This window comes from Mustela erminea, chromosome 7, assembly GCF_009829155.1.
Source record: "Mustela erminea isolate mMusErm1 chromosome 7, mMusErm1.Pri, whole genome shotgun sequence".
In the NCBI taxonomy this organism is placed as follows: domain Eukaryota; kingdom Metazoa; phylum Chordata; class Mammalia; order Carnivora; family Mustelidae; genus Mustela; species Mustela erminea.
The window spans coordinates 62,964,313-62,990,949 of record NC_045620.1 but is presented as its reverse complement, the minus strand read 5'-3'; the positions used below and the strand labels follow the sequence as shown (position 1 = coordinate 62,990,949).

Below are 26,637 nucleotides of genomic sequence, written 5' to 3'. Positions count from 1 at the left end.
GTGGGCTCAGGTCAGGTAGAACAGAACAAAGAGAAGATCAGGCCAGAGCACAGTCTGCGATGCAGGTCAAGTAGAGCTTGCAGAACCTTCTCTGGGGCTGGTGGGATGAGGGGAGGTGTACTAGGTTATATACAAAATGTATTTCTTACTGTTGAGCATAATAAAGCATTTTGAAGGGCTCTGCTGCTCGTCACCTCTAATGTCTAAGAAGTGGCCCCTGTGAGAAGGATGGGATGGTGGTTTCATGGACTGTGAGGGACACAGGGAAGAATACAGGTGGTTGCTTGCTTGTTTGTAACACAGCAACAAGACTATTGATGGAAGCCCCTGGACTCCAAGCTGTAGCCCTTTGCACCCACGAACACAATGAGGCCTCTCAGCAGGAGGCAGGACAGTACACGTAAGGACATGGGCCTCGAGGCCAGAACACCTGAATTCCGTTCTGGCTGCACCTTGGGGAGGCTGTTGCATGATCTCCCTAATGGGGGCCATGGCAGCACCCACCTCCCCGTAGGGTGGGGGTGAGCAGGAACAAATCAGGTGGGTGAAGCACTTAGTGCAGGACCCAGGACCCGGAAAGCCTCCATCCGGGAGCTTTATGACATTTCCACATGCAGAAATAAGTGTGCCAGCACTGTGCCAATGCTAGGAATACAAGACAGATGCCAGTGCATTGTTCGTTAACCCTAGTTCTGAGGAGCCCTGGAAAGGAGGCACAGAGCAGCCCAGATGGAAGAGGGGGAGCAGCCTCTGTCAAGGACAGCTCCCCAGGAAGGGGTATTTCCTTCCCTATATAGCAGCATCTGACCCTCTCTATAGTAGCAGCACAGACTCCCTGTGGCCTCAGGAATGGTTTCCGAAGTCCTTTGCATCCTCTGAGGGGGAAATGGACCCTCCTTTACTCTGATTTCTGATCTGAGAGGGTGGCGGGCTCACCTTCTGAGTGAAGCTCCTGTGCCTTGCCCTCCTCTGAGGACTGAGCAGGATCCTTGTAATTAACCTGAAACTGGCACGTTCAGTCCTGAGCCAGGCACCGCTAGTGGTAGAGGATGATGCCTGCCTCCCCCAGGAACCAGGGTTCACTTAGAGGCACCTCCAGGCCATTTATGAACTCCACGCTGAATGTCATCAGGCTCCCCAACGATGAGGACCTACTGCGAACCACGTGACTCTTGGCCAAATGTATGCATTATGTATTTGTGACCAGATTTTCAAGTCAAATAGTCACAGTCAAAGGTGTGCCTATGTCTGGACCTCGGCAGGCCCGGGAGGGTGGCGGGCTGGAAGGGTTTTAGCAGGTAGAAGTATCCACACTTCGGGGCTGCACAGAAATGCCTCCTTCCCTAAAGGGAATGAAGAAATGCTATCTGTGGAGTTAAAGCTTCGATACGGAAAGCTTCGCCTGGTCTTAAAAGAACCCTCTGGAAAGAGCCTCAGATACATAGTTTGAGTCCAGGGGACTTCTCCCAGTCGTTTTCATAGGGTCGCTTCAGCCTTCCTGCTGGGCACTGAATATGCTAGTGGGGACATTTCATGCTGGGGACCGCATGGTCCGAGGGACTTTAGTCAATGGTCCGAGGGACTTTAGCCACAGGGGACATTTCAGGTCCTGAGACTGTTTCCCAGGGCTTTCTCCTCTATGTGGATTCCCCCAGAGTTATCATGCCTTGGAGAGATCCAGGCTTTGTACAAGGGGAAACTTTGAAATCTGTGCGTCTTAGCAATCAAGAATCCCAGCCCTTCAAAAATCTGAAACAGTAAATTCTCTCCGGGAAAATGTTTCCATCCGCACAACAGCCTGTACTGTATTTTATGAGGTTCACGGAGGCCAGGAAGTCCATTCCCTGCTGCAGGGCTTGGCAAACTAGCCCACAGGCTAAATCCCGCCCACTGCCTCTTCTTTTTTTTTTTTTTTTTTTTTTTAAAGATTTTATTTATTTATTTGACAGACTGAGATCCAAGTAGGCAGAGAGGCAGGCAGAGAGAGAGGAAGAAGCAGGCTCCCCACTGAGCAGAGAACCCGATGCGGGGCTCGATCCCAGGACCCTGAGACCATGACCCGAGCTAGCCCTTGCACTAGTAAGAATGGATTTTACATTGTTCTTCCTCTGGTTGAAGAAGAACGTTTCATGACACTCGAACATCAGATGAAGCTCAAATGTCAGTGTGCGTACATAAAGTGTTCCTGGACCACAGTGTACGGTGTGGTTGTAGCTTGTCTCTGGCTGCTGTGGGCTTCCGTGCTAGAGTGGACTGCTTGTCACAGGGACTCGAGGGCCTGCAACACCTGCATATTTACTATATGGCCGTTCCGAAGAAACTCCCTACTCCTGCTTTAGGAGTAAGAACCCAAGTTAAGAGGCTTGCCTTGAAATAGTTCACTTAGGGGTGCCTGGGTGGCTCACTGGATTAAGCCTCTGCCTTCAGCTCAGGTCATGATCCCAGGGTCCTTGGAATCAGGAAGCCTGCTTTCCTCTCTCTCTCTCTCTGCCTGCCTCTGCCTACTTGTGATCTCTCTCTCTCTCTCTCTCTCTCCCTCTCCCTCTCCTTCTCTCTCTCTCTCTCTGTCAAATAAATAAATAAATAAATCTTTTAAAAAAAAAATACTTCACTTAAAATAATTGAGCTGTAGAATTTAGAGGTAGGGCAACTTTGAAAATCACCTTGGCTAGTTCCCCCACTTGACCGGGGTAAGCAGAGGATGCCGGGGAGTTGTGTCTTAGGTTTTCCTTTCCACGTTCTGTGGGTTTCTAGATGGCACTGCCTTCCAGATGAACCCAGCTTTCAGATGGTTGCTGTGAAGTTTTGTTTAAAAAGCACTGTAGCGAGTGTACAGAGTTTGGTAACAGCTTCTTTCTATCAGGGATACCTGCCCTTCCCTGTAAGGACCTGCAGAGGGCCAGGTCTTTAGCCCCTTGTAGACCCTCGGATTCATAAACAGATTGTAACTGGCTGAGCTCCTTGGCTCACCAAAGTATTTGCTGGGTGTGAGGGAGGAGGCTGGTGTTAGCTGGCAAGTATTTCCAAAGTAGCTCTTCAAATGGAGTTTGTAAAAGTGTGTATCTTTTACAGTCTAGCAGACAATCATGAGAGGACAAGAGTGGAAATGGTTGAATTTCAGCAGCTGATTTGACAGAACTCAGTTGTGGTGGCTCATTTGGAATGCCTGGTTCTCAGAGGGACTTGGTCCTTTTTTAAAAAATATATGTATAGAGACTGCCTTAGGCGTTAAGGAGCTTTCCTCAGAAGTGGTTTAGACAAAAGGCAGTCGCCCAGATTTTGGGAAGGAGGCATTTGAGGCCACTGCCTGCAGCTTGGGTGGCTCCTCAGCCCTGCAGGCCCACAGCCAAGACACCATGCTGCTATGACCCTCTCATCTGGACCAGTGAACAGCCAAGAACCAAGTGATTCCCCATTTTTAAGTGTCGTGAAGTGAATCATTTGTGCTTAAAAAGCAAATGGGTCTTCATTTTCTTTTCCCCTAAAAGATGGAAGTAACTTTACTAGAGTAAAAGTCAAAAGCTAGAGACTGTGTGACCCCTTCACCCAGGCAACCATATTTTTTTTTAGTTGAATTAGTTGGCATCATCTAAAAATTAGGAGATCTCACATGAAAATGTATCTGGAGCATTTCTTGGACATTCAGAAGACCTAGAAACCCTAGTCTTATTCCTGAAACTGCTAAGGAAAAGAGGCAAGGAAAGGGGTCCACGGGTCCTTTACACAGAGGGGCTCAACCAGGCTGCGTGTCAGAATCACTTATGAAGCTTTAAAAAAAAAAAAAAAACACAGAGGATTTGTATTTTGTCTTTGTATTTTTTACGAAGGATTCGTATTTTACAAAGCTTGAAAAAAAAAAAATACAGAGGATCACCCCTGGAGGGTCCAATTTATGAGGTGCAGGGCAAGGCCCAAGTGTCCATGTGGTGGCCCTTTGGGGTTTTTTTATTTTTGTTTTTTACGTTTTTTTTGTTTTGTTTTGTTTTTGTTTTTTTAAATATTTTATTTATTTAACAGAGAGAGAGAGACAAAGAGAGATCACAAGTAGGCAGAGAGGCAGGCCAAGAGAGAGGGGGAAGCAGGCTCCCTGCTGAGCAGAGAGCCCGATGCAGGGCTCGATCCCAGGACCCTGAGACCATGACCTGAGCCGAAGGCAGAGGTTTTACCCACTGAGCCACCCAGGTGCCCCTGTTTTTATTTTAATCACCAGGGGCTCCACTCCTTAATCCCCATCCCCTTTCCCCTCCCCCCACCCACCTCCCCTCTGCTAATCATCAGTTTGTTCTCTATCCCTGTGTCTGCTTCTTGGTTTCTCTCTCTCTCTCTGTCCTTGGTTTGTTTTGTTTCTGAAATTCCACATATGAGTGAAATCATATGGTTTTTGTCTTTCTCTGACTGACTTATCTCGCAGAGCATCATACTCTCTAGCTCCATCCACGTTGTTGCAGATGGCGAGGTGGCATTCTTTCTTAGGTCCAGACATGCCCTCACGTGCGTACACCACCCCTTCTTTGTCCATTCACCAGTCGATGGCTGCTTGTGCCGCTTCCACATCATGGATCTCAGTAGAGAATGCTACTGTAAACATTGGGGTGGTGGGGGAGGGCATGTATCCCTTAGAATTAGCGTGTTTGTCTTCTTTGGGCAAATGCCTAGCAGTGCGACGGCTGGATCATAGGGTAGCTCTCTTTTTAACTTCTTGAGGAGCCTACATCTGTCCTCCACAGTGGCTGCTCCTGTGTGCATTCCCACCAGCAGTGCAAGAGGTCTCCTTTGTCAGTTGCACTTTGTTTTTTTGGCTTTTTTTGATGCATAGTCAGGATGGAGAACACCCTGTTCACCAGTGACAAAAAGCAAGGCTGTTACTTTGTCTCTCACTTTTCCCCAAAGGGAAATCTCTTATAAGTACAAGGATTAGGGCAAAAATCACTAAGAGTGAACTGAAATCCAAGGGAGGTGAGTTAAGCGCCCCAGGGGGGTGAGGGCGTGCCCGTGGCTGGGGCAGATCCCGAGCAAAGGCATTGAGTCTGTGACTCAGGGCGGGGCATCACTGTTCTGCAGAGCTCCAGGCAATCCAGCATGCAGCTCCTGCTCTAGGCCCAGGGAAATTAACTGTCCTGTTACTGAAAAATCCGCTGTGCTTGGTAATTTGGATTTGATGGAACAGAAGAGTGATACCAAATGATGGGAGACGGGCAAACAGCCCCCCTGTATGCAAAAATACAGAACATGTGGATTGGGGATACTTGGAGTTAGTTGCTCTTAAGAGCAGGATCTAGAAGCTTCTCTAAGAAGATAGCTTGTGGACACTTAAGGGGCAAACAGTAATCACTTGGAGCCAATTAACTTCATTTCTAGACCAGTGGACCAGAGAAATGAGGCAGACGTTGTGTGTCCTTGTTCCAGCGAAGCAACTGGAAGTCTCTAATACCAGCCTCCTGAACCAGATAGAAAAAGTGACCATGGCTGGTCAGTTCATAGTGGATTTAACCAGCAATGCCACCACCTCCCGACTGCCCAAGTGTGCTGGTGGACCTGTCAGCTTTGCGAGAGGGCGGAGGTCAGAGGGCATCGAGCCTTAGCCTGCCTCACACGGCATTATCATACGCGTCTTAATGGAGTAACGGGAGGCGTGCCTGTCATGTTTTGGGATGACACAGAGCCGAAGGACAGAGCAGAGAAGATGGATGATAGAATTAGAGTTCTATTCCCACAGTACTTTAGAGTTTACATGAGCATGACTTACAGGGTGTCCTAGAACTCTCGGCAAGCGAAGTATAGTCATCATCCCTCCTGTTTTGGTCACAGACTGAGATCAGAAAAGTAAATTACAGAATCGTTATTTCTGGGGGTTTCTCGACAAGCCGGAAGTAAGTACCAAAATAAGAAGAAATCAAAGCGCAGTGCAAAGGGTCACATGTGGATTCAAAAAGTCCGTTTCAGAAGATTGGCGTTTGTGTCCGTTTCCTAGGGCTGTCTTGGCAAAGTACCACCAACTGGTGCCTTAGAACAGAAAACTGTTGTGTCACAGTCCTGGAGAGAAGTCTTTAATCTAGCTATCAGCAGGGCCATGCTTCCCCCACAACCAAGGGGATGGCAGTTGCGGGGGGCAGGGGCGGGGCTTCCTCGCCCCTGTCAGCTTCTGATGGATCCAGACGTTCCTGGGCTCGTGGCAGCTTCTCTGTTTTTCAGCTGGCAATCCCCTGTGGCTCTGCACTGGGCTTCCCTCTGTGCACGTTGGTCTCTGTAGTCAAACTTCCCCTTCGCAAAAGGAGACCAGGTGCATTGGGTCAGGGCCCACCCTCATGACTTCAGTTTGATGACATCTGCACAGACCTTATGTCCAAATAAGGTCACATTCTGAGGAATTGAACGTATCTTTTGGGGAGACACCACTCAAGCATAACGGGGTTACGTTGGATTGAGAACACAAAGAGCATCCATGATTCATCACAGCTGCATGAGAAATGGTAAGACAGCAGTACTATCTTAGACACCAGTTTAACGTGAGTGTTCCCACCAAGTGGAAGGTCATGCCACAGCACGTAGCATAGTTCAAACCAGAGTCCGGAATCGAGAGGTCAGCTATGGCCACCACATGCTAAGGAGGAGATGGATTTTAAAATGGCAGGGAACCACGGAGGGCTCAAAGCAGGGTAGGTGCTGGAGAAGGTCCGTGGGCAACCCAATGGGAGATGAACTCAGTACATCTTACGCTGATTTCTATAAATAAGGTTCAGAAGTCTGACCAGTGCTTGGTTGACAAAATTAAGAGGGGGAGAAAGGGATGGAGGATATGTTTGCAGAAATTTCTAGGTAAATGATTGTTAACTTGAAATTCTGTTCCAGCCCTCATTTTTGCCAGGCAAGAGATTATGCACTTACACGTTCTGTATTTCATTTACCTTCACGTGTAAGCATGTATGTATAAACGTGGACACGCATCATCTGCTATTTTGAATGTATGGTACCATGAATATATATGTGTGTGTGCAGATTCAGTTCATTGATAGTGAGCAAGCATTCTAATTATTCAAGTACTCGCTTTTCCTTTTCAAGTACTTCAAAGAGTGAAGTGGAGCTTAGACAAGACTATTGACATTTCAAAGCTAGGAGGAATTTGGGGTTTGACTGTTAAGCATGAATGAAATTCCTTCAAGCCAAGGGATACTACGGTCTGCCATATCCCCCACTGGGCAGGGATCAGAGAGGAGACAAGGACACACAGGACCTATTCAAAGAGGCGACATGCATGGCCCAGGAAGTGCCATAGGAGCCGGGAGCCGGTGAGATTGGGTGGGGCTGCTGTCAGAGGGAGCTGGGACCTGATATGGGACCTGGACCCAAAAAAGCTGGCCTTTTGGAGACGGGGTGGCCATAGCCTGCCCCTCCCCCGCCCTCCCCCTACTGGCCGTGTGCGGGTATCACGGGGACCCCTACCTCTGCTCTTGTCCTGCCAGGCAGAGGTAAAGAGCTGGGCAGGGACTTGCAGAGTGGCCACACGAAAGCCGGCTCCACGCTCCAGCTTGTGAGATTAGGGAGTTTGCTCTGTGCTTGAGAACAAAGTCATCTGTTGATCTCCTCGTAATCAGATGAAGACAGAAGCAGGACTCACTGGCTCCTCTGAGAGCCCATGTTTGTGCCTTCAGTGCAGTCGGTGAAGGGACTGCACCAGCCAGACAGGAAGTGCGCGTTCGGGCCACCCGCCCCGTCCCTGCCGATGGCGGAGCACTGCCATAGCCCACCGATCCCCCAGCCCTCAGCCCCTGGTGATTTAGAAGGCGGGGCCTGGCCCCTGCACTCTGCTTCTCAGATGCAGTTTCTCAGAAGGATCTGGAGCCTCGCGTAACTGTTTCCTCCCTCCCCTCCCTGCAGATACCAGAGCTGTGCCCCGCCCCCATGGTTGGCCCCAGGCCTCTCAGCTCTGAGACCTTATCTCTGAAGGGATGCCAGCGGGAACGGGAGTGTCCTTTTCCTCTAACAGCAGCCACAAGGGGTAGTGACATCAGCTCCCCTTAGCCCATCTGTCTTGATGGAATTTTCCCAAACCCTTGTTGAACCCGTTTGTGTTTGTCTCTTTGCAGTCATCAGGGAACCCCAGGGCCCCCCCGATCTGACAACAGCTCACAGAGGAAGCCCCACAACCTAGGCCCAAGGCTACCTGTTTCTCTGGGCTCTAGGCCCCTCCTGAGTCACACGTTCAGCCATCTCGCCACTTTGCCCACGCTCCGCCCAATGGGAGGCCCCTCCGGGACCCCGGCTGCCAGTGGTCCTGAATCCAGAGCACTTCACCGGCTGTAGGGATAGCAGCAGCCAGAGAAATACAGTCACTCCTTTTTCAGCAGATATTTGTTGATCCCTGTTTGCCAGGCCAGGCGGTGGGCTGGGGACGGAATGGGAGTTCAACCCAGTTCTCGTGCCCAGAGCTCACAGATGAGTCGAAAGGAGGAGGATACATGCGCTCCATGCTGTGATGAGTTAGGGTAGTTGACGGGGCACTCCTCAGAGGCATGGAAAGACAGGAAGGCTGCTTGAAGGAGGGACGTCTAGGTCTGTATGGGCAAGGTGAGAAACCCAGCTGGGTGATGAGGACCTGCAGGCAGAAGGCAGGAATGAGAGGGGGGGTTCCAGGCAGAGGATTAGCTGTGCAAAGGCTTAGAGTCGAGGGAGGCCGGTGAGTCCAGAGAACCTCAGAGGGCAACAGGGCCCAGAAGTGGGGATGAGACCCTGAAGGGTCCTAGAAATAGAGGACTATAAGACTATAAGACTATAAGACCCTGGGGCTTTTCCCAAGAGCTACCCAGTGCCATTGGAAGAATCTCAGTTTCCAGAGAAAGCCCTGGAATGTTCAGGCAGACCCTGGCTCTGCACTGGCTCGGTATTTGGAGGCCTACAGAGAAATGTAAGTCTCAGTCCGTTCAAGAAGCCTGTGGCATCAGTGGCAGATCACACAGACCATGTGGGTAACTGCCACACTGTACACAATGTGCCACGGCACACAGTTGTCCAGACTTGGAGGGCACATTTCCTGGGCGCCCATTATATGTTGGGGTCTATACTGAGGCACCTAACATCTGACATCCCATTGAGTCCTCAAGGTAACCTATGGAGTGCCTGTTACTATCTCCATTTTACAGATGAGAAGACTAAGTCACAAAGAGTGATTTCACATTGTATCATATAATCAGGAAGCGCCAGGCTCAGCATAAGAGGTCAGCCAGTGCTCGCGCTCTCCTACTCCATGTTGCCCCCCTGAGTGGGGGGCAGGGATGTGGGGAGGGCTTTGTGGAGGAGATAAGGTCTGAAGAGGTCCCAGCATCACCTCTTAGATTCCGCAGTGTGGGCTGAGTCTGACATGGAGATTTTAGGAGAGGTGTATGGGATGACCAAGGGTCTAGGTAAACAGGGAGTGTCTCTGTGGGTTTGCCCATCTGAACCTTGGAGCTGAGTCTTGTGCTTGCTGAGAGAAGGAAGCAGCTTTTCAAAGAATAAAATCAGTGAGTAAAGATACAATCCCCAATCATTTTCAAATAGGTGGATACTATGCCTGCTGTCTCCAGGCTATTAATAGGGGGTGGTATTTCCCAGAGATGCCTGCTTTAGAAAACTTCTCCAGTGTCTAAGGTTAATAGGAATTACACAAAGTGGGGTGTTGGATTTTTGAATTGGAGATGAGTAACTGACATGCACCCAAAATGCTTCTAAGGATCTGGAAGGGCCTGGGCCAGGTTGGATAAGGGGGCGAGCGAGGCAAGTGTATTTTTCTCTAGAGCTCTTGAAGAATGGCACAGTCACTCACATGCTACCGAGGATTCTGTGACCTCTGGAAAGCCCAGAGCCAGACTAGATGGCTCCCCAGACTAACATGAAATGGAGCTAGAGATCCTCTGGGATCCTCTAGCTGTGCTGACTGACCCCTGGTCCCTGGTCCACAGTCAGCGAAGGACGACGCTCAGACGGCCTGTGGAATCGAGCTCCATCACCACGCTTGACTGACCTCGGGAACTGAAACCAGTTTCCATGACTAATGGCCACTCAGGTCTGAAAGGGGAAGCACAAGCAGTAGCTACACAGGGAGGACCTGGGTCAGAGTAGTTCCAGATTTCCCAAGCTTCTCTGTACACACGTGCTCCCCCTCGGGTGTGCCCAGTGAGAGGGAGCCGGGAAAGAGGGCTCCCTGCTTCCGTCGCTACGGGAGACCCAGGCACGGCCCACGCTTGGCCATGTTACAGAAGTTTTCCTCCTGCCCTCTTCCTTGCCTCTCTTCTTCGCCCGTCTTCACACCACCTCCTCTGCCACTCTCTTCTACTACCCCTTCTGCCGCTCTCCATCCCTCCTGCTCCCCATCAAGGACATCTCTTGGTCATCTTCTGGGATGGTGCTAAGTGCTTCCCAAGTCACTCCTCCCTGCCCTGTTCCTCCTTCTAGACTCATTTTAGCTGGCCCAGCAGGCCCATGCTCGGCAACCCCTTCCTCAATCCAAGTGAATCCATCCCACCTTGGACAGGGACTTTCAGAAGAGGTATCTTCACACCTTTGACTCAGGCACTGACCCTCCCCGTCACTGTGGAGATGGGCTCGGTATTCCTCTCCGAAGTTCCTGTCCTCACAGGGCCGCCCTTTCCTTTCCGCTTGTAGTATACACACTGGAGGTAGAGACCCCATCGGCCTCCTGCCCAGGAGCCAGCCCTTCCTGGTAGAGGCAACTGAGCCACATCTTGGCTTCCCCATCTCAAGGGCAACACCCACATCCTTCAGTAGCAGGTCCTGTTTCCATCCCTTGGGTTTTCTGTATCTCCCTTCTGTCTTCCCTCTAAGGTATCTGGGACCGACTGAACTATGCAGCTCAAGCCCAGAGAAAAGACCCCAAGCAGGACTGATGGGTGCTGAAATCTTCACTCCTCCCTGCTCGGTGCGGTTCTCCTGATTCTGATCTCAGCCTGGGGTGATCTGCAAACATGCTCTCCCGCCAAGTTACCCACTATCACCCCAACCTACAGCCTCCCCCTGCCGTGCTTGCCCACTGGCCACCCCTTCTGGTGCCATTGTAGCCCAGCAGCCTGGCCTCAGTGTCTCCCTGTGGGCTTCGATCCTTGCTCCATCTTGCCGTGTCTGCAGGGTCTAGCTCTCTAGACGCTCCACGAACGCAGCATCACGCAGAGACCCAGATCTGACTCTGACTCTGCCCCTAACTAGTCGGGTGACTCTGGTGAAGTCAGCAGATCTCTTTAAGCCCCACTTTGTTCATCTGTAAAATCAGGATAACAGTACCTGCCTACTCCAAGGATCAAATAAGGAAATGAATGGGAAGGTGCTTTGCTTCGTAAACTGTAAAGCCGCCTTTCCCAAACTGTGTTGCAGAGCCCTCCTCCTGAGGGAGATGTTGAGAAGCTATTCAGGAAAGAAAAAAGGTTTCATGTCAAGTTTGAAGAAGCCTGTCCTAAATGCACTGAACCCGGTTTCTTGACCCTAGGAGGTCTCAGAACCTTTAATCAGCCAGTGTACGTGGCGAACCTCCAAGAGCCGAGTGCAAAAATAGCTTTGTCTCAAAGCCCCTTCTTTCACAGACTACTTATTAACGTCTTTCAGGTCACTAGTTTCCACAGAACAAAGCCTATATTAATATTATTCCTCCTACAAATAATAATGCTAATCTTTCCACAAGATCCATTCCATCATCCAAGTCACGAATCCTGGGTAACAGCAGTCAGTCAGTGCCTAGAAGAGTACGGCAGGAGCTCCTTCAAGCTTCTGGGCATCATGCCGTGTGTTCCAGGGAAGTGGGGCCGGGGGTGAAGACCCCCGCAGTTGGACTCGCCCTCCTTGCCTCCATCCCCATGCTGGATTCTACCCCCGGCAGCTTGGTGAACCCATCGGCCCTTTCTCCGTCCTCTGTGTTCCTGCCCCACACCCCCCACCTTTGCCCCATCTCTCTCCCTGCCATGGTGACTTCTGCCCATCTCTGCCGATGCAATTGTAACTCCTTCTTCCAGCCCCAGCCAAGTCCCACCTTCTCCATGGAAGTTGTTCTAACTCTTGCAATGGGTGTTCGAGACAGGAATATTGGCTCCCAAATCAACTGGAAGTCCCAAGAGGCAGAGAGTGTGATTTACACTTGCAGATTTTTTTCTCAGACCAGGATTTGATTGCTGCCCTCCCCTCCTCCTCTCCCCCATAGACCAATAAGCCCTACTTTGGGAACTTGAGCCTCCCCCAGGAACGGGTCCTTCTGAGCTGGGGAGTCATTGATGGGTTTTTTTCCCAAGCTCATTCATTCAGCAGATGCTTCCTGTAGGGAACCCAAGGCTGGAGAAGACAAGACCCCTGCCTTTAAGGAGCTCTGGGTCACAACACACACACACAACTCATTGCAAATCAGCACATTGAGTGTAATCGTGGAAATAATGCAGGAGTGCATAATAAGGCTCTTAGTGGGTACACATAGAGATGGAGGCCGGCTTCCCAGAAGATGCACACCTCCCCAACCCCCATTCATTCTCCTACTTAGAGAGAGGATGTCCTATGGAGCAGACCTGGCAAGGTTAAGAAGGTCTACCTTTAGAGAAGAAAGACCACTGCAGACTCTGTGGGAAGGAGATTGGAGTCTGTTTCTGGGATCACAGGGATGGAGGTCTTGATGGAGTCTAGGAGGGGAGGTATGAGATGAGAACTCTGCATCCCCCTCTCCCAGACACACATACCCTACCCCTACACGACAGTCTGTGGGAATCCCACTTCCCTGCTTTTCCGTCATCCCTTCTCACCCCCTCTTCCCTCTCACGTGGACTCATTCTTCCTCTCCAAGTCCTCTGCCACCTCCTGGTCCTGGGGCCATCCATCGTGACCTCATCAGAGCAGCCCTGGGTCTGCTCTCGGGAGCTCGCAGCCCGCTTTGGCAAGAGGCTGGTCAGTGTAATGCCCACTCCCCGCGGGGGGCCCTGGGGAGGAAGCTCAGCCTGGAGTCAGTGCTTTCTCTTTTCTTCTCGCAGAAAACCAAAAGAGACGTCAATAACTTTGACCAAGACTTTACCCGGGAAGAGCCAGTGCTCACGCTTGTGGACGAAGCCATTGTGAAGCAGATCAACCAGGAGGAATTCAAAGGCTTCTCCTACTTTGGTGAAGACCTGATGCCCTGAGAAGCCACTCCAGGGCGAGTTTGGTGATGCTTCAGGAAGGGGTGCCGAGAAGAGTCCTATGCTGGAGGCTCGAAGGCCTTGAACTGCTTCTCCTGTTTTCCAGAGCCTCAGTCCCTCATCTACCCTCTATTTATTGCGTTCCCTTATCCCAGGGCGCTCCCCCCTCGCCTCCCTGGGGAGAAGAAGGCACTCCCAGTCCTTGTCTCATCAGTCATGCAGAATCTCGTGGGTTCGGTGGGCCATGTTCAGTCTCACAGCAAGCCTGTCTCCCCTCCTCGAGGGCTCCCGGCAGTGACACAACTTCAGTTCTTTCCCTTCAAAGAGCAGAGAGAAGAGCAAACAAGAAGCCCCTGGCTCTGCTGTTGGACAGAGGGTCCCGACGACTGTCACCTCTCAGCTCCTCTTCCCCCCCACGCCTGCCACCCTCTGCCCCTCCGTCCAGGAGAGACGGGTGCTTCTCTGGCCCCGGGGTGGGCGCCCTCATGGCATGCTGTGAAGGAGACAGCCGGCCAGATGCAGGGGTGGGCTCTCCGGGTTGGTTTGCTCTGGAATGGCTCATTCTGGCTTGCTTTGGTGTTAGCTTTGGTGCATGCCGACGTTGTGAGGCCGTGTATCTCATGCAAGGAATCCCTCTTTGTAGAAAAAGAAATTTGATTTTTGAACTCAAGTAACATTTGAAAAACATATTAGCACATCGGCTGTCCAATTGGCTGAAAGTTATAAATTCCAGTACTAACGCAGGTAGCTATTAAAGGGCTAATACACAATGAGAAACCAGCCGTCCGAGGTCCGAGGCTGATGCCATGCCCGCTCTCATGGCGCATGGGGGCTTGTGGAATGGAGAGGGAAGGAAACAGGTAGCGCTCCTCATTCTTCCAGTTCTGCCTGAGCACAGAGGCCGCCACGGTCATGGCCCAGCCCCTGAGGTTCTAGTCAAGCTCACTCCCAAACTCTCTTTGCAGTTTCGTTCTAAGCTCCCAGCACACACACTATTTATTTCCTGCAACTGAGTGTTCTTTTTTTTTTTTGCGCACCTCTGCGAAAATGGTAGTACTACTGTGTCGTGGTCTTTAGACATTACACGTGTAAAGTGAAATATGAAACCTCTGCTCTTGAGGCCAGCAGAAGGACGCTACACGGGGGTCACGCGGAGGGTATCCAGAGACGAACGAGTGACTTGTTTGCAAACTGAACCCGTGTGCCGTGCCGGGGCGACTCGCACGGACCCGATTTCACGGATGCGATGTTACCTCCTGTAGATAATTGCTAACAGTGTTACGTTCTTCGATTTCCAAGGGTTCTCCGTGGCTCTGTGTACCCGTTTCCCGGCGGTCACTTGGTTATATCCCTTTTACTGAACTGATTTCGCAGGGAATGGAATCCATTCCAGCTGTTGCACGTGGATTTCCCCACTGCCCCTTAATATGTATACTTGTGAGTGGCAAAGTGGCACTAATGAAGCTTTTTGCCTTTTGTACATTTGAGATTTTTGTATATAGTGTTTGCTGCAAGGCCTGTGGAATTAATTCATTGAATTTAGAGGTATTCAACTGCTGCATGTTCAGGCATATTATAAAATTTTAGTCTATGAAAGAATAATTATAATAATGTCCAGGTGCAATATTCTGTAAGCATATTGGTTCAAGTTACCGAGAGATAAGGTGTTTCTTTCTTGAGGGTGGGGAGGAGTCCTTTGTGTCGTTTATTTCATTTTGGTTTATTTCAAAAGATGTAAACATACATTAAGCTATATTAAGTCTCGCATATCGTGCTCCCATGCTCTATTATGCCCAGATAGAGAAGGGGAAGGGAAAGGAACGGTTTTGATGGTGGTTTCAAAGCGTGGACGGTGACTAGCTTGAGCCCCTAGGGAGTTGGTGTCCATCTTTGCATCTGGCCCGTCATAGCCTTTGTTACTAACGATGACCTTGAGTTCTCTTTCGTTTTTACTTTTTCAAAAACTCAGGTGTAATTATTATCTGTTCTTACGATAATTTCAAATATTATACTCTTATCAATTTATGTGTTTGGCGTACCAGTGCAGTGATGAGGAACAGCAGATTAACTTAATTTATCTTCGGTAACTTGACATACTGGGGAGAGAGACTATCGTCTGGAGTTGAGTACAAGCACAGAAACATCTTCATGGTGGCATCATCTCATTTTTTTAAGAAGACATGACAGTACTGCCCATCATACTCTTGCATCACTACTGCTCTGTTTTTCCTCTGCTTCCTTCGCCACAATGAACTTGGAACGGCCAAGCAAGCTCTAACTGCAATGCCAAGTGGCCTACACCAAGGCCTCGGTGGTGTTCCCTTCTCAGCAGGGCTGGGGCTCTTCCCAGAGGACAGCTGGCATTTTTGCTGGAAGGTCAAACAATACATTCCACCCGGCAGCTCCAGGCAGTCATTCGCGGGGTGCCTACCCCAGAGACGCCCCCTTTCCGCCCCAGAGCTCGGCTGGCTGGGACGCCCCCTGCTTGGGGCGGGAGCTGACCAAGTTCTCAACACGGGCAGGTTCAAATCCCACATGTCGTCTATAGAAAAAAAGCTTGTGTGTTCCTTGAGCATTCTCTGTTTCCTTTCAGTTTTCACAAGGATTAGGAAGCGGACACATGGTTACATTTCTTTCTAATCTATCCAGCTCTTGAGTGGGGAAAAAAAAAAAAAAGCCAAAAAAATATATGAAGGATAGCTGTTCTCCTGTGTTCTCTCATTATGGACTTTGTGAAGTGAAAACATCATTTTTTTTTCCTCCAAAGGTGAAAAAAAAAATGCATTCTTGCTTTAAAAAAAAAAAAAGGCTAAAAAATTACCTCTTTTTAAATTATGTGCAAAATAATTCTGGCTAAATATAAAATGTATTCAATTTTAGGGGTTTTTTTGTATTGTGATGCTTTATTTGTACATTTTTTTTTCTTTTCTGGATGTAATTTTAATCTCTTGCCATTCATTAGTGTTATTTCATTGTAAACATTATTGTGCCAAATGTACTGTATTCAAAAGGATGTGAATGTGTATTGTTTCAGAACCTAATAAATACAATGGCGTTAAATCGTATTTCTGGGCTCCAGTATGTGTTTTTATCTCCTCTGTGAGGAGCAGGGTGGCACCATTGAACCTTTGTGCCCTGCGTATGCTTGAGATTCCAAATTCCAAAACCTAGACGTGGTTTCAGCTTTGCCCTTGCCCTTGGAAGATGCCTGAAGGATGCACATGACCATATTGGCTCACCCCAGCCTGGCCTCTAAGCTTCTGGGACTGCCACCGCAGGGATGGAAGGGGCCTGAGTAGATCAGACGTGGCTCTGGGCTGTCTGGGCGTGGAGCAAAACCATCCCGTCTGCCCGGGAATCTTGGAAGATGGGCAAGCAAAGCAGGCAGCACCCACATTCTTGTCTTTCTAGAGAAACAAACGCTGAATCTCCTTGAAGCCGAATGCCCATGCAAGCTTCGTCAGGACTCAGGTTCTGACTGGCCGTTCAGAACTCTTTGGAGTCCCAAGAAACTCCTCCTAGACTGGGAGCCCCTTGCAGTCTGGGCCTGGAGCACACGACTGACCACTGGGGCTCTGAGTGTTAGCTCGCGCCCGCCTCCACTGCACGGCCCAAGTTCGTGGCCATCATGGCAGCTCCTGGGCTCTCCACCTCCTTCGCTCTGGGGCTCTGTTCTCATGTCACATTGCCAGTTCTGCAAGTCTCCTCTTCTTTCTCCAGCACAGATTTTTCAAGAATATTTAAGTACCCTGTTGAGTACACCACAAATTTCAATTCATCACAACTTTGTCTTCCGTACGAGTTGTGGACAAGATTGCAGTTTTATTATTTGTCATCCTCAGGTGAAGGAATGGCCGACCTGTCACCCTTTCAGCCCTCAAAACCGCTTCCTCATAAGCCCGCCAGTGACTGTTGGCCGTTATCCCGAAGGTACTCTCAGTCTCCCCTCAATAATGTCTCCTGCCTTCCTGGAGATGTAGCTTGGACCTCCAAACCTACCCCAACCAACAGGAAAGTTGCACAGTTTCCTCGCTGTTTCAGGCAAGTGTCTAGGTATGTGACCAAGGAAACACAAACATCTTGCCAGCTTGTCTGATTTAAATAAAAGTCAGGAGAAATAAAAGGATCTGTTCTAGGAGGGTCAGAAGACCTCTCCAAGCATTTCACTGAATGAAATCTGACCAGCCTACATCTCCCTTACCTAGTGGCCCAGAAGAGAGAACTCTAAAGTCTGGGAGATGAGGGAGCTCATCCTCCCAAATCTGTATACTCCACAAATCCCATGGAAGCTATAAGAAAAGTCAATTGCTGGTCAGCATCCCTGGTTTGGAACCTCTCTCCCCACCCCTGGCCACGTTTCAGAAGAGAAAGCCAGGCACTGGTTCCAGGAAGCCGCGAACACAGGTTCCTGGTGGGGCTCAGATGGTTCCAGAGCTGATTTGGGGAAGCCTGTTTGGGTGGCTGTGCCCTTGAATTGAGAACCTGCCCGTCCAACAGATTTCTCATGAAATCAATGGGCACATTGCCCCTTCTCCATCTTCTTCTACCTAAACAGAGTCAAGTGCTATGATAGCCGCAGCCTAAAGATCCCCAGGTGATAAGATGACCAAGCCACGTAACATGTGTTGTCATAACACTTGCGGTGGCAGAGATGGTGTAGAAAAAAGGCTTAGGCGCCATATTGCGAAATCTCTTACCTGAGAGTACTTTAGCCTCGGTGATGATATTACATGTAGGGTACGTTGGTTGTAAGCGGTAACTTAAGGATGGAACAGCTTTGTCAATCAGGAGTATCTCCTCCAGGGATGGACAGCAGATTGGAGAGTGTTTTTTCCAGAAGGCTGCTGCAAGTTCTTCTGCTCCCTCTTATCTCCCATCAACACCTGGAGGTTTTGTCACTAGCATGAAGGATCCCAGGAAAATATTTTCTCAAGGAAAATGATGGCTTGTTAACTAGCATGAAGAATGTTTGAAAGGTGACGTTGGCCATATTTGAGATAATAGATGGTCAAAGATATTTAAAGGCAAATCTCCACATTTAAAAACAAAAAACAACGTAAGAAATAGTCTTCTACTTCCCTAGGAATCGGGCCAGTGCAAGTTTAAATCATTGCAGCCTCACTTCACACCTGCTGGAAGGACTGCATCGAAGGCAGACATCATCAAGTTTCTTAAGGACGAGGAACAGTTGGAACTTGTGGTGTTTCTGGTTTGAGTGTAAAATCGTATGACTACTTTGAAAAATTTTCGCTATGCAAAGTCTACTAAAGCCAAACATGAACACCCTTGGCTCAACAGAACAGTCTATCAGCAGTAGAATAAGAAATGCATTCCGCGGTATTTGCAGAATAGGACACTGGAGAGTCTTGAATGCTTTACAGCTACAGGCAACAATGCAGATGAACCTCACAGCATAACGGAGAGTTCAAGAAGCCTGGAGCAAAGGAAGGCAGACTAAAGGAAAATAATCCTTTTGTGTCAAGTCCCAAGACAGATCATCCGTGCTGCTAGAAACCAGGTTAGTGGTTGCCCTAGTGGGGAGGGGACGTCGTGACGAGGAAGGGCCACAAGAAAGGGCTTCTGGGATGCTGGCCAAGTTTTGGCTTCTGAGCTGGGAGCTGTGGAACAGCTGTGTTCACTTTGTGATTGGTCACTGAGCTGTACCCTTATGATTGGTGGGCTCTGTGTGTGTTGTATGTCAATAAAAAATTGCCCCTACACACACACACACACACACACACACACACACACACAACTCCTAGAATGACTTTCGTCTTTCACCCTTGAGCATGGCACAGGCTGGTCCCATAAGCTACCCGTGTCCCTCTGTCGTCCTGGCAGAGCCTCGGTTACCCAACTCCCACAGCAGCCTCATCCGTGGCTGGCCCAGGGTTGCATTGGACCTGCGTGGACCTTTTCTTCAAGGCGCTATTAAAAACACCCAGACTGACAGGGCTGGAACCTCATGGAACTTGCTGAACGGCCTCAAGACTCTTGATGCCTGCTTGCTAATAACATGTCCGTGTGTCTCCAGAGGTGGTCTGGGAGGTCCTCAGGGAGCAGCTAAGCCTCTCCTTCTGGCAGCCACTGAGCTCACCAAAAAGAACCCAGGGAAGTGTGTCAGAAACATTGGTTCAGGGCCTCTGCCACCAGAGGTTTGGCTTTTGTGTTTTCCACTCCAGCAGGCAGCTGTGCATTTCCAAACCAGCTTCCACATTCATCAGATGGTGATAACAAGACCTACTACCTCAAAGTCCTCTTGTGGAAGGTCAGTGAGATAAAAGGTTCCAAAGCACCGCCTCTAGAACTGTAGCTCTTCTCTCTCTTGCCCAAGGCAGTCTGCCCCTGATCAGAGCCCAGCCTGCTGCACAGGCAGCAAGGCCTGGTCTGCCGATGACTGACTTTTGCTCTCCTGTCCTCGCTCTGCTTTGTTTCCTTTCATTCCCCAGTCGCCTGCCCCTGAGTCTCTGGGAGCACCTACATACCCCACCAACCTGTGAAGGACCCTCTTTGAGGCAGGAAGGGACTACAAGTGAGGACAAGGTCTTGGCACTCAGGGAAGTTCCACCAGCACAAGGTGTGATAGGCCCATGCAGGGGAGCAGCAGAAGGCAGACAAGAGAGACAGAGATCAGCCCTGTAGATGATGATTGGGAAGTCCAGAGAAGGGGGCTAGGTTTGTGTTGTCCTGGCAGGCTTCCTGGAAGAGGCCGTGGTGCGAGGGCACTGAAGGACGACGAGGCTGTAGAGGTGCAAAGGGCAGAGAAGGGCCTTCCGGGTGGCCACTCAGCTGGTTCAGGTTTGTTCGGCAGTAAGCAACCTTGCCGCGAGCATCTTCACGCCACAACTAACTAGCCGTAAGGCGATTTTGCTGTAAGAGAGAAAAATCACAAAAAACAGAAGAGAGATTTTCATTAAAAGGGACATGATAGGGCGCCTGGGTGGCTCAGTGGGTTAAGCCGCTGCCTTCGGCTCAGGTCATGATCTCAGGGTCCTGGGATCGAGTCCCGCATCGGGCTCTCTGCTCTGCAGGGAGCCTGCTTCCTCCTCTCCCTCTCTCTGCCTGCCTGTCTGCCCGCTTGTGATCTCTGTCTGTCAAATAAATAAATAAATAAAATCTTAAAAAAAAAAAAAAGGGACATGATAAAACATGAAAAGTGAATAGCCACATTAAAAAGACTTTATTGTGAAGTTCAAAATATTTGAATACACTAGAAATGTGTAGTGTAGATTACTGGCAGTGCTGCTCAAATAACTGATTTTATTTCATGGATTGTACAAAAACACGGTCTTCACAGCCTTTCCATCACAGTATTACACTGTGTGTGTGTGTGTGTGTGCGCGCGCTTGTTGATTTGTCTCATTTGGCGTCTCGCTTTCTCTTTCTTCACTGCAGTTTCTCCCTCTCTCTCCATTAAGAGAGGTATGTGATTCCAAGTATGAGGACGCATCTTTGTAACCGAGTGCTGTGCCGCGCTGTGAAGGCCTTCCACACTGCTGTTTGTTCTTGGTTTATGGTCACGTGCCCATTGTCCGCAGCTCTGACAATCTGTGGGAAATGTGGACTCAACACTCCAAGCTGCTGTGTAGACCATCGTGAAGGCGAAGATCTATAGAACCTAAAAAGGGGCGAATATAAAAATGGGCCCATGGCATCAATAGAGAAACAAAACCAAAGCGTCAACCAGTTGTTGTTGGGTTTTTTTTTTTTAATCTTTTACAGCCAAATTGTCTCATGGCCAACTGGTCATGCAACAGAAGTGTTTGCTGCAAAGATGTCTATGGCAAAGACGCTTACCGCACTAGTACCAGACTCGCGCTCAATCTGGGGTAGCACAGAAGGGCTGGGGTGGGGACCCGGCTTCTAGGGCAATGCAACAATGTCATCTCTCAACATGAGATTGCCAGGGTCACAGGAGCCCTTCAGAGTGGTTTGAAGGTCTCCGCAGGTGGGACAGTCTCTCTGAGAGCCCAGCCCTACCCTCAGTAGAGGGCTGTCTTTGTGGATGGCAGGAGAGAGCAGGTATCCCCGCCCACTCTGATTCTGATCGGATCCTGTTGTTGCTGCCCGAGGACTGAGGTCAAGTCAACCTCAGTTCTGGAGGTTACTCAAATGCCGAGTAAGTTGTTCCAAGCCCTACTGCTTCTCAGGCCTTCTGTGTGTGGGAGCAGGCACTGCTCTTGGGCTCTGAAGGGGTCGCCAGCTGGGCACCAACTGCAGAATCTCACCACTGACCTTCTTTGGGTCATTAATTATTTAAGTTTCACCTGCATTATCCTTCTACGTTCTGGACAGCGTGTTAGGCACGTAACATAAGTAATCCATTCAAGCCTCCCAAAAATCACATGGTATGGGTAATTAATAGTTTCTATGGTAGTTAAGTCCCTTTCTCTCCCTTTTATAGTTAAGGAAACTGAAAGTCAGAAATTATATAACTCAGTCCTCACAACTTCATGCAACTGTTGTGTTCTTAAGTCCATTCTACACGTGGTTGCCAAGATTGTCATACTCAGGGACAGGCCATGTGTGCTCAGATAGGACAGATAAAGTATTTACACATGGAATCGATAATGCAGGACTGTTCGTTCTCACTTATTCCACGAGTGTTCATAGAGTCCCTACCATGTGCCAGCCATTCATCGAGACATCAGTAAGCAAAACATGAAAATTGGTGCCCTTGGAGAACTTATGTGGGGGCAGGGTCTTGATAATAAACAAGAAATATGACCATTAAGTGAATTATATAATAATGCATAAGAAGATCAAGGCCACCCCTAACATTTGTTGTGTGTTGTTTTTTTTTGTTTTTAAGATTTCACTTATTTGACAGAGAGAGATAGCAAGAGAGGGAACAGAAGCAGGGGGAGTGGGAAAGGGAGAAGCAGGCTTCCTGCATAGCAGGGAGCCTGATGTGGGGCTCGATCCCAGGACCCTGAGATCATGACCTGAGCCACCCAGGCACCCCCACCCCTAACATTCGAAGCAGAACTACAAATGGAAGTCTGGACTGTAGGGCTAAACTTTTTCTTTTTTTAAGTTGTAAATCAAGGTCCTGTTAAAGATGTGCTAGCCCAGTCCCTTTTGTCACCTGCATAAGCCCCCGTGACTCAGGGCGTATCACCTCCGGGGATTCTAGCTACGGTGAGGGGATCCACTCCGATGGCCCCTCCACGTGGGTTCTGTTCACTGAGAGGTGAGAGTGGTGACACAAAAGACAGCAGATGAAATCAGGGCAGGGGCTGCCCTGGATGACCCTTCCCCACCTTCCCTTGCTGCCCTCCCAATTAGCACATCCTCTGGGGCTAAGGCCCATGGCGGGGGTGGCATTGGAAGACTAGTCCTGGCCAATACCTCCTTAAATATCATGGTCCGTGCTGATGTGTGCTTGCTGAAACGGCCCTGCCTTCCACGGCCGCCCTCCCAGATGTACATGGGGGTGATCAGTCTGTATCTTGTGTGGATGCTGGGGTGATTGTTGGCAGGGGAACAACCGAACCGGGAAAGGCCCGGCAGGGAGGGTGGGGCCGAGGGGGGAAGGTCTGTCCTCCCAGATCAAATCACCACCCAGGGAGTTAAGTGAAGAGACCCAGGAGCAGAGAGAGGAGCCGGCAGACCAGGCTGTGTCTGCGGGCGTGGAAAGGAGATGCTGGCGGAGAGTGGGGGTGGGGGGGCTCTGGGAAGGGTCAGAAGCAGCAGCTGGGAGCATTTTGGCTGCAGGGGAGCAAATTGGTTTGCTGTGGGAACACAGGGGCCTCATCCTTTTCTCGCCCAAGCACCCCCGTCACTGCTGTGCTCAGCTGGAGGGAAGGAGGCTGGCTCCCAGTATGCCTGCTCAGGTCAGGCAGGCACTGTGCCCCCAAGATGTGGATTAGATCCCCAGCTTGAGAAATGGGGGCTCTGAGGCTCAGCGAGGTCAGGAAGTTGTCCAAGCCATGCAGCCAGCCCCCTGCAGATGCAGGACCTAAGCCTGCATTTGAATTTGCGTCCAGTTGGCGTCCAAGACCCGGCTCTACCCATGGGGCTCCTGATATCTGCCCCGACACAGGCCTGCCTGCTTTTTGCACCCCCCCCCACCTGAGAAATGTCACCTCCTTGTGAAGAGGTATAATCGTTTGATGAAATTCCACTTACGTTGTTCTCTCAGAAAGCTTTGAATGTGAATGCAGAGGCACAGCCAGGAAACAGGGCAGAGGCCTCTGGGAATTCTTTCTCTCCTGCCCCACCCCTCCCTCTCCCCATGCCACCGCCTCCTAGCAGGGCCCTGAGAGCTGGCCCCTGAGCCCAGCAAAGCCTGCATCCTCCACCCTCAGACACCCCTCCCAGCACCAGAAAAAGAAGCCCTCCCTATGGGCTATTCTAAGCAGGAAGCCAGTTTTCAGTTCACTGGAAAACAGGAAATGCCTCCAAGGGTCTGAAGTCTCTTTAGTCACCGAGCGCCCGAGCGCCCTTTGCGCAGGGTCTGCGTCCCAGACCAGCTGCTGAGCACAGCCCCAGGCGCAAGGCCACCCCGACCCCCAGCCTGGAGACAGTGAGCCTTGGTGCCACTCACAAACCCTCTGCTCTGGGCACCACAGCTAACTTCTACATCCCCCGCTCGGGACACAGGTCATTCTGGGCTAGGCGAGAGCCCTCGGGAGGCCATGGATGCTACCCAAAGCAAGAGAGGCCGATTAGCCTCTCCCCAGAGACAAGACCTCACCCCAGCCGTAGGCCGACCTCTCACCCACCCCCACCTCCACATGCTGACTTCTAAACCCCGTCAGAGAGCCCCCAACAAAGCCTGACTTCCTAGTCCTTTCCTATGGTTCACTTCCTCATCCTGGCTATACATACTCACCCTCTAAACTTGACCTTGTCAGACATGAACCTCTAGTACTAACCACGGCTTCGCTTCCTCACCCTGGCCACGGACCAAATGCGAATGCTCACCAGCCTCCCTATCCATTCAGACATTTACTGAGCTTTCCTGAGTGCTGAGTGCTGTGAGCCCAGCACAGCCTGGGGGGGGGGGGGGGGGGGGGGGGGGGGTGGTGGTGAGGTAGGCCTCACTCATGAAGCTCTAGTCAGACTGGGGGTGAGGAGTTGGGGATGTGGGGAGGGGAGTGGGAGCCGTGTCTGAAATTCCAATGTTGTCACTGTCTCCAACTTGCCTGGTAGCCTTGGGTTGGTCACGTCGCCTCCTGAGCCAGGGTCTCCATGGGTTCCTCTGTGGTGGGACGGCAGGCGCAGATGGTCTCTGAGGTCCCCATCCTCCACAGCGCATGTCAATGGGGAAAGCCTGAAGCAGTCTAGGACACGAGGTGTCATTGGCATTGGCATCAGGAGAGTGTAAGAGATCAGGCACTTCTATGTGGTAGAAGAGGGTTCAGGGAATCCCTCCTCTGTCTGAACACTGGTTTTTTGGTTCCATCATAGATGGTGAGTCTTGGACTAGAAACAACTAAGAGTTCTTCCTGCCCCAGGTTTTCCGTCTGCAAAAAGAGATGTGACACCAGCAGTCCAGGCTTCCTGCTATCTGTGTTTTGACCCAAATGGTAGAGGAAACAGGGAAATTTGGGATGAAGACCACCCAGGGCCCAGCACAGGAGTTTCAAGCTCATAGTTTGCCCAGAAGGCACAGGGACAGGAGTGGGTAGAGTGTAGGCTGGCTGTGAAGGGAACAAACCACCCTTTAGAAACCTGCCCCTATTGTCCCATCATTGACTGAATTACTCAGCTCATCCCTTATGAACTGCACAGAGCCTGGAAGTCCACCATCAGAGAGCAGCAAGCTCGCATACAGGCAGTGTTCCGCACCTCACATGGTGTTACCTGACCCCAGCCCCCCACGCAGACCTGCTTCCTTGACCAGCCCTCTTCCCCATATCAGCTGAGAGTGGGACACTGAAAGGAGAGCAGATACTGACCAGAAAAGTCCACAAGGGCAGGTAAAGATTAGACGGGTCTAGAGGAGCTGAGGTCTGAGGACCCTGGGGTCTCCAAGATCTTTTCCTGGGATGTGATCTATGAGCAGTCTGTTGCTGGGTACTCAGGCACCTCAGAACTTAGCCTCAAACCACAGACATTACCTCACAGTAACTCATAGGAAGTCAGGAGCGCAGTCATGGCTTAGCTGGAAACCTCTCCTCAGGGTCTCCGGCCAGCTTCAGTCAAAGTGGCAGCTGGGGCTGTTGTCTCATCCGACAACCCAACTAGGCGAGGGTCTGCTTCTCCCTCAATGCCGTGGTTGCAGGCAGGCCTCTGTTCATCACATGGATATCAGCCAGAAGCCTCCTTCAGTCCCTTGCTGGGTGGGCCTCTCAACAGGACAGTGACAGCTCATATCCCCCAGAGCGAGAGAGTAAGAGAGGGCCCTCAAGGTGGAAGGCACAGTCTCTGTGACGTCGTCTTCAAAGTGACATCCCATTGCTTTTGCTCTGTGTGTTCCTTAGAAACAAACCAGGTCCTGCCCACACCTAAGTGGAGGGGCTTCCCACAAGGGCATGGAGAGCCGAGGGTCAGGGTCATTGGGACCAGCTGACCATGTCAGCTGCTGCCCAACAAAGAATCCACGAGGCTCTCTCTTTTCCAACATAGCTCTGTGGTACTGGATTTTCTTCCTATATTTTGCCCAGAAGAGAGTTTGTGCAGAAGCATACGGTGTCCTCATAAATAGGAATGGAAAACAATGCCGCTCTATTGATCGACATAACCCACATTAATGAAGTCTTGTTGGGGTCCTCCTAATTTTCAAGAGTATAAAAGGATCTTGAGATCAAGAATCTTGAGAATGATGGGTCTTGAAGGATAGAGCTAGGAGACGGTCCAAGGAGGGTTGCCCTGGAGGGTGCCGAAGGCGTGCCAGTGAGAGACCTCTCAGTTCCCAAGTGCCTCAGAAACCTGGATGCCCAGGAGAGAGGCAGCCAAAGCCTGCAAGTAAGTCCAAGAGCCTACAGTCTAGCTTTCACTTTCTTTACAGCTTTGCACACAAGATGTCTCTGAGTTGTGTCGTTTTGCATCCGGCTGCGTGAGTAGGTCCAGCATGCCCGCACAGCAGTTGGCATGGGCACGTGTGTGCATGAGATTGCCTGGGCAGGGCTAGGCGAGCACATGAGAAGGCTGTCGTGCGTACGCAGAGCTGTGCATATGTGTGCCCGATTACGGAGCCCCTGGAAGTGTGCAGGGCCCGGCCAGGGGGTCCAGGGCATCTGCTTCAGGCCGGGGTGGCACGGGCCACCGCCTCCACGGTCGTGCCTCCTCCCTACAATGCCCCCTGCCCTCAGCCTCTGCACTCAGCATAACTCTCAAATATTTTCATCTTCTATGGGAACTTCCTGTTCAGCTTCCTGTTGTTCTTGGACTTTTCTTTTTGGTCGTGTGCGTGTGTGTGTAGTGTGTGTGTGTGTTTAAGGTTGTGATTCTTCTAATCTGCCTTTCTGTTTTGCCCAGAGCAGCACTGTGGTCCCCAAGCACCTCTGAGAGGAAGAAGATATCCTGCGAACGCAGGCCAGGTCCTTGGCTGGAG

At 50.5% G+C, this 26,637-nt stretch overlaps 1 protein-coding gene across 7 annotated transcripts in view; it reads left to right on the top strand.

The window, feature by feature from the left end:
- Positions 1-16,198, top strand: part of PRKCE (protein kinase C epsilon) — a 515,280-nt gene extending 499,082 nt beyond the window's left edge. For all 7 annotated transcript variants that reach the window (XM_032353625.1, XM_032353627.1, XM_032353629.1 and 4 more), the window contains one exon: positions 12,990-16,198. In XM_032353625.1, the coding sequence (XP_032209516.1) occupies positions 12,990-13,136 (147 nt within the window). In that variant the 3' untranslated portion in view covers positions 13,137-16,198. The remainder of the gene's footprint in view (positions 1-12,989) is intronic.
- The last annotated feature ends 10,439 nt before the right edge of the window (positions 16,199-26,637 follow it).